We start from the raw sequence: 8,567 nt of genomic DNA, 5'->3' as shown, positions 1-8,567 counted from the left end.
GTGGCTGAATTTCAAGAGCTGCATCCATGTCGGCTGAGTAGAGACACAGGAAGGTCTCAGCATGCTCCACCATCAGGTCTGACCACCATGCAAAGGCCTTCAAATGGAGAGAAGGGAAGACAGAGAGGGAAGGGAGACACAATACAGGAAGCAAAGAAAAACCAAGAAGTTGATAGTGAAAAAAGAGCACAAATTAGACATGAGAGAGTACATATAGGTGTTTCTCAGTGGGCATGTCTTTTAAGAATTTACAGTTTCCTTTTTGAATGTCATTTACCATAGAGGGTGAAGATTTAATGTAACTTCACTAATCTCTTACAAAGGCTGTTGTCTCTCTCTCATTTTTTACCATATGAAATCAAGTTGTTGCCTCAATGATTTCACTACATGATTTCAGGAAAAGGATTCTTCACAACTCAAAGCAGAAAAAACAGCTTGGGCACAGAAAATCACACCCTACTCTGTTGGCCCACAGAGGAAACAGCAGCAGCTCCTTAACAGGCATGGCAGGGAGCTACTTAAAGCTCCTTCAGGGAATCAATCAGAAGAAAGGAACTGGCAAGCTGCACCACGTTCATATCTCCCCATCAAACAGATGCAGTAGAGTGACTGTTGGGACCAAGCTACTCTCATGCACATCAAAAACACTTGCTTTTCTCCATGCATCCCCACTCTTGCCGGGCCTCTTAAGAGGGATCCCTGAGGTTCCATGGTGTTTGCTCATTCATATAAAGCTGTCAGCACTGTAATGTGAATGTACCCACTGGCTTACATAGTGGTGGTGGCATCATGCTAGTGTTGTGGTGGGGGGTGGGAGTATGCACTTGTCAGGGAAGCTCTAGGCAATGGATAGTTGGGCTTAGGATAGTTGCCAAGAAGGTACATTCAGCCAGTGCTGCTTATGTAATCATAGGTTTTACATTTTATACTTTTACAATAGTGTTGATATTCAAGTCACAGAAAGAAGCCAAAAATATATAAAAGTAAAACTCACACCTGGATTTTTTTTAAACCTTAAATATTTAAAAACATGTCAGGAAAAGACTGCTTTTTCAAAACTCAGTGTAGAAAGATTTAGAATTTGAACTCATTTCATAGGTAGTGTCTTCATTAACTAACCCCAACTGAAGTAGTAACCAGGCTGAAAAGGCTTGAAGTTAAAACTGGTGATTAGATGAGAGGGACAAAATGGGGCTAGTGAATAGTGTGAGCAATAACCAGCATTAGAGCCACATAATTGAAAATTAACAAAAGCTAATTGTGTTGAAGTATAATCATATTGAGGTCTGTTTGTGTTTTCATTGTGAATTGATCACAGCATCATGCTTAACCCTTGTGTTCTGTTAAGAATCATAATATTTGCCAAAACTGGAGTCAAACGCTGGTTAGGCTAACTTATCAATGTGCTCACATCCAGTAATATGAGCAGCAGTGCATTTCAGTGAAATGCAAGGGCAGTGACTGTGTGATCTGTGATCACCAAAGCATGCCCCATAATTTCTCCACTGTGTGTTCTGAAGGATCCAATGGAGATGGATGGGTTTCTTTAAGGGAAAAAAAGGTAGCATAACACCTTCCCCAAGTTTACTAACTGGACTTGGTGGAATAAGTGACACATGCCTAAACACATAAAACAGGTTAGCATATTCAGGGATGATTTGGAGCAGACTTTAAGAGAAAACAAGGTGCAGAGTGTCAAAATGTCAAAAATCACAACCCTACACTTTGTTTTCTCAAAGCATAGGTTAATGAGTTTAAAAAAAAACACACACACACATTGCCTAAGTGCTTGTTTCTGTATTTCATCACCAACACTATTTCTCATCAGCAATGGCAAAACTGTTGTTAGCTTAGAAGCTAACAAGCACTGCTACAAGCACTTGATCAGCAGTGAACACAAGCTGAAAGGGATTCAGGGTTGTTTGTTGAGAATAATGATCCTCTACAACAACAGCAATGTCATTAATTGCATGCACCTACAGTAAGGGTAAGTTTGGATAGAAGGGATATGGCACTGGGACAGTCACATACCTCTTTTCCCTGCTCAAATATTTCCCAGCAAACCAAATAGATCATTGAAATAAAAAGCAGAGAAGGAATAAGTCAATTTTGTTTCGGTTAAATAACAGTGGCAAAAATAATGTGATTTACAGTAATGTGTGTACAGTTCAACATTCTCAGTAAAACAACAGAAAGACTGGATAAATTAAGAGATTTTCATAAAAAAACCCCTCAAAATTCATGTTTTCTTCATGTGTTCATCTCTTTTCCCTTTGCCTTGATGATGTTCTTATCTTTCAGTATCTTTTCTGCTCAGTGTTTACCAAATAAGCTGAGGAGCTGCTCTGCTGGGATATAAAGACACACCTGATTGATAATTCTCCACTACACAGTGTGTACTTTGCTTCAGATGTGACTGACTGTGCAGACAAGATGCAGTTTCAAAGTAGCAGGTGGTCAATGTTGAGTGACTTTGTATTTACCATGTGGAATCTTAATGTACATGAATTCTGAAAACACCAGTCATGAGAAATACAAAACAACTGGTCCCATTTATCTTCAGAGACAAATTTTGAGATCCTCTGTGGGTATTTTGATGATTTTAAAAACTGGAGACAAAGGTAAACATATTCAATGAAAAAATCTACAAATTGGATTTCTGAAGTCAGTCAATATCCCAAATATAAACTGAACTCTATGACTGATAAATCTGCTGTAAGAACTTGTGCAACAACATTAGATACGTATCTGCACAGGTTTCCAACCAAACAAAAGTATAGCAAAGTTTACAAAGATGGAAAGTTCCCATAAAGTTGAACTGATTTCAAATGAGAAAAACATGATATACTCTTACCTTGACCAACAAAAGGTGATGCTCTAAATCACACAGATGAATACCTATATACTGTGCATAAAGATAAATAAGATGCTATACTGTAGATTTTATAAGAATATTAGACAAGGGTTGAATTTTTTTTATTATTATTATTCACTACTTAATAGTGTTTCCTAGTATTTCCTTTTTAAATACAGTCCTGTTGTATAACAAACTGACAAGTTTTTTAATGTTTTATATTTTATACTTAAATTAGTCTTATCACCCTTTGGGAGGTTGGTAATACTCATGTTGTAAGGACATTCAGTCCACTGTGTGGACTTCACTTCCTTAGGGGACAAAAGTCAAGTCCCCAAAACAATGACTTAGGTTAGTGTGTGTCTCTTAGAAATTAGTGTACTGTAAGTCAATATAAAATCCTCATGAAGAATCAAAACAAATATGTGCGTGTGTGTGTGAGAGAGAGAGGAAGAGAATAGAGAGAATGTGCAAATGAAAGTACATACACTACCTCAGCATGGTGTTCCTCATTCTGCTGAAGGACCTCAATCACCAGCTCAGCCAGACGAATGGTGTCCTCCAGTTTTTTGGCAGGAGTGACTAATCGCCCTACATTCTCTGGAGCACAAAAGTCAAAGTCTGATCAGTGTCTAATCTTACTTAATCAAAGGCTCATGATACCATATACACACACAACGTACAGTGTATAAAAACATCTCTGGTCTATAATTTAAAAACAAAACAAAAAAACTTTGTTCTTTGAAGCTGTATTTAGATAGTACAGGTTAACAACATGCAAGTTATCCTGCCTACTTCCAAACACTGGAGCTAAAGAATTAAGTCACTCACAAATTTTGGATTTGACTGTTGCCTCATTAGTGATCCTTAGTCCAGTCTCTAGTCTCAGCCTAAATCACTGGGACAATCTCATAGTCATATTAGAAAATAAGCATGAAATATCAGCTTGTTATAATTAGGGCTGGGTATCAGACCTTAATACTTTTGAACTGAATACCGAAAAGTGTCAATTAAGTGTCATCTTTGTGCTACTCTACTATATTTTCTTGACGCCACATCCATGTGCAACATTAAAAACATTGGGTTTTACCCAGCCCTAGTTATACTATAATTCCAGGTTTACTATATACTAGGAGTGTGACAAGATCTCGTCCCACAAAATCTCACGATATTAAAGCGTGATGATATTTCTTGTCTAGGCAAAGGCTGTTTCGTGATATCAGTACACAACATAACCAGGCCAGTATGATGGAGTGTGACCATACGTTCACAGTAGTCTGGCAAAAACGCAACTCCCTGCTGTTTTAACGCATGGGTCTGCTTGGTTGGTGGGTGAGGGGTTGCAAGGGGGTGTTGTAGGCATGTACAATATGGCCGCATTGTGACAAGTTGACATGAGGGGCTTTAATCACATTTCCAGCCCATAAGTTTCCATTGTGTTTTGGTTAGCCATACTGCTACCTTAGCACCGTTTCTACCACCATAGATAGATAAAAAAAACTGTTTAACATCCAGTACTAACTAACATGCATGGCCTGTCATTATGGTACATTAATTGTGGCCCAAAATTCAACAGTGAATAGTTGTAAATGCTCATGTTAACAAGGTAAATAAAAGAGTCTTCTTCCTGTTAGCATCCATGTCCTGATTGTCCCCTGTACATAATTGGTCAGTGCAGCAACTTTGCCCGATGATGTCACTGTCTGATGCGGTGTGGTGAGGGTGAAAATAGCATAGAAGTTCACACACTGCTATAGTTAGAAGTTAAAAGCTCATGCATAGTTCATGCACAGTTCTAAGGTCTGAAGAGACTCGTGAAATTGTACAGGAGAGAAGCCATTCAACTGAGTTGGTGGCAAAACCTTTAACAGTGCTTGTATATTGTTGTCTTTTACTGCACATGACAGGCCATACTCAGAAAGTAGAACTGAAGTGACATTCATGACAAGATGATTAGTTAAAACATTTCAAAATGTACCTGCAGTGTTTGTATTTTGTGACTTCCAGTCAAATAAAAGTATTTTTCAAGTCATATGTTTCATCAATAAAGATTTCTTAAAAATGGTGTTTTTGGTGACAAATATCGGCTCGTCTCGTTCTCATGAACCCAATATCATGTATTGCCTCATCTCGTGAGCTAAGTGTATTGTCACACCCCTACTATATACTGTAAATGCATTTTTGATATTAACACCACCCCCATGAGTGATGAGTTGGGTGGTGGGAAGCAGTGACGGCCTGTGGTATGTAAAGAATGTCACTGTGACAGAACAGTGATGTGTCATCCTGAGAAAACATGGGCATGGTGAGGGATGTAAACAGCATGTACACTGAACACTCATCATGCAGTAATGTGGTGGTTATGTTGTGCTGACCTCCACAGTATCTGACATAGTATGCAGTTGTTTTGGGTGATGAAGGTGCATCTCACTGTGCTTGTATGACAAGTAAATATAAAGTGAGCTAGATGTAATTTTGCTATGCAACTATAACTTGTTCCGTGAGAGGACTAAAATTATACCACAGCCAAAGAATATGGGATTTATTTATTTTATTTACTAGCATAGCTTTATCTGACTTCTGGTTTAAACTTAGCCTATCTTTATTTTCCCTTTGATAATAGGCTGTGGCTTTTTGATATAGAAGCAGAGACTGTACTTCCTACAGGTGCTCAGAAAGAACAACATCTCCCAGAGACTGCTGGTGTCCTATTGGTGCTCCATTGAGCGCATCCTTACATACTGTATATGTGTATGGTACAACAGCAGCACAGTGGCTCAGAGGAAAACGCTCCAGAGGATCATTAATACGGCCCAGGAGATCATCGGCTGCCCTCTCCTCACTCTGGAAGAACTACACAGTTCCTGCTGCCTCAAAAAGCTCAGAAGATCATTAAGGACACTTCAAACCCAGGATGTTCACTCAAATCAAGGACCACTAGATTAAAGAATAGTTTTTACCCAGCAGCAGTTACCATACTCAATGCTGCTAAAATATAATATGCCTGTGTGTGGGGGTGGGGGTGAGAGGTCTGTTGTTTATTTCTTTTTATTGTGGTTATGTTTTTATATGGTTTTATTTCATATGTTATGTTTTTTTTTATTTCTGCACTGACTGAAGGACACTCTAAAATTTCATTGTACATGTTACAATGACAAGAAAGGATTATCTTATCTTATCTTATCTTATCTTATTGGATCCAGAGTTATAGAAAAACACCATGACACAAAGCAGAATGCTTCATTTCATCCATTGTTCTCATATAGCAGGACACAATGTTGTGCTTTATTACTTAGAGCAGAATATACAGTAGAACTTGCCTGTATTGTCTGCATAAGATGCATTCATTGTGTGGATGCTATGAAGCATCCACACTATGTTATCCTGGCATTTATTTTTTTTAATTCTGGGTTCTTCCATCAGTTTTGTCACCTAATTTCTTCAGCATACTTTCAGCTATAAAAGCCATTCAGGTATCAAAATGTCCAGCTCTTCAAGGACATTCCTGCTTGTATTTATTGCATCTCATCCTTCAGATTATTCAACAAAGAACTTCAGCCATGTCTTCTCAACTATTTCAACAAAAAACTTCAGCCATTTCTTCTCATCCTTCAGTTGTTTCAACAATTGATTTCAGGCATTTTCAGGGTGATCCTTCAGCATATCAGCATCCACACACATTTTCAATAGGAAATGCATTTCTCTAGTTTTATTTTATTTTTTGTTAGTTTTTTTGTTGTTGTTTTACTGGCATTTTCCAAAAACCATGCTCTGTACACATTTATATGTTTTTCATGATCATCGCGGTTGTGTAGGCTAACGTTTGTCCATCTGAAAAACATGATATGAAGATTAATGTTAATTCAGCATGGGGAAAATACTAACCATCACCTCTACCTACTTTCCTAATCTATAGGATAATGCTTGAATAATGGTCACTAATGCCTGAATGCAGATGGACTCATTTTCATAAACAGGGTGACTATTTATGTCACTGCTTTAGGCAATACAAAGACTACAACATCCACTGGTGCTTCAGCCAGTTCCACAAGGTTAGAATGCAGAACACCACGGTGTGTGTGTTATGGTCCACTCAACACCATCATTCTGTTGGATAAAAATACACACACACTTGATCTAGCCATTTCAGGACCATGACTAGGCTCAGTCGGCCTGCTGGCAGAGCACTTGCAGCTCAGTGATGTTGTGGACAGCACAGCAGGATGATGGAAGATGCCTGGTAGACCTTGGTCATGCTAACATGACTGAAAGCGTCCACAGAATGGGGCTTTGTACGTGTTTAAAGGGGGATTGTTAGTATTCAGTAATGTCTGTCAGAGCTACTATGTCAGAATTTGTAAGTTTAGTCAGAGCTACTATGTCAGAATTTGGAAGTTTAGTTTTGGAAATGAACAACTGTTTTAAGCATTAAATTAAGGCTTAAGCTTTAACATATTAAACTGTTTTCTACAATGTCATATTTTACATAAGCTTTTAGAGTAGAGTAGAATAGATTAGAGTAGGTACTTTATTGATCCCACAGTGGGAAATTTCTGTGTTTAATTTTGTATAATGAATTCCAGTTTTGTCAGATATAATTAGACAAGTTTCAAAGGTTCACAGTTTTCCTAGTCTGTCTTAAAATAATACTCAGGTGCCCATATTAATTTTTTAAGGCACACTCATTGTGAACCTATTCTTTAGACACACCAGGTCAGGTTTTCATGGTGACTGCTATCATAAAACACTGCACTGGGATATTTGGCATTCATTCTAGTCCAGTTTTCACTGGATGGACTGCTTTCTTTCTCTGTTTTGTTTGTTTTTTACTGATGTTTAGAAAATGTTGTTTTGATTGCAAGACACCTCAATATGAAATGTAACTGTAGTTTGTGTGTGTGTGTGTGTGTGTGTGTTTTTAAGCCACTCTGTGTTGGATTACAAAGTGTCCAACACTGGCAATACAAAAATATTCATTCATCTTCTATACCACTCAGTCCCAAACAGGGTCGCAGGGGAGGGGCTAGAGCCAATCCCAGCCAGCAATCGGGCGAAGGCAGGGTACACCCTGGACAGGCCACCAGTCCATCACAGGGCTAACACGCAGACAAACAACCACTCACACGTACACACACACAGGCAATTTAGAGTCACCAATGAACCTAAGGCGCATGTCTTTGGACAGTGGGAGGAAGCCGGAGTACCCAGAGAGAACCCACGCAAGCACAGGGAGAACATGCAAAGTCCGCACAGAAAGGTCGTGAACCTGCAACCTTCTTGCTGTGAGGCAACAGCACTAACCACCATGCCACCGTGCTGCCCAGTATAAAAATACATAAATAAAAAATAAAAATAAAAAAGATGCTGTGGCAGACATATCCAGGCTGGGCTCACTGAGATGAACAGGCACAGATCTTCAATCAGATCGTCAAATTTTTCTACATGCAAACATGTTAGCCATCAGGAATAATATTCTGTAATCACAAAGATGTTAGACATAGTGGCTTTAAACACGTATTTAATGTCCTTTAGGAGGAAGCAACTTATACTGAAATACTTTAAATGCCACCTGCATGCACACAGTGTTTTCTTCCATGCTTGGATGCTTGCACTCTGCCTCTCTCTTTAAGTCTGATCATCAGACTTAATTTTTGCAAGGAACACATGAATCACATTAAACTCTCTCCAAATGTCAGTCTTCAACTCATTCCTG

General features: G+C 38.6%; 1 protein-coding gene across 1 annotated transcript in view; it reads right to left on the bottom strand.

Annotated features, from left to right (window-relative positions):
• The window catches only part of LOC109973945 (calcium-dependent secretion activator 1-like), a gene marked incomplete at its 5' end in the record, with an annotated part of 241,653 nt that overhangs the window by 155,626 nt on the left and 77,460 nt on the right, over positions 1 to 8,567 (bottom strand). The window contains 4 exon segments of the mRNA XM_020623851.1: position 1; positions 3 to 97; positions 2,032 to 2,040; positions 3,348 to 3,454. The exon segment at position 1 is cut by the window's left edge and continues 55 nt beyond it. Of these exon segments, the coding sequence (XP_020479507.1) occupies position 1; positions 3 to 97; positions 2,032 to 2,040; positions 3,348 to 3,454 (212 nt within the window).

Source organism: Monopterus albus, unplaced genomic scaffold (genome assembly GCF_001952655.1).
Source record: "Monopterus albus unplaced genomic scaffold, M_albus_1.0 scaffold312.1, whole genome shotgun sequence".
NCBI lineage: Eukaryota > Metazoa > Chordata > Actinopteri > Synbranchiformes > Synbranchidae > Monopterus > Monopterus albus.
The sequence above is the reverse complement of the archived record's forward strand: the minus strand, read 5'-3'. Positions and strand labels throughout refer to the sequence as shown.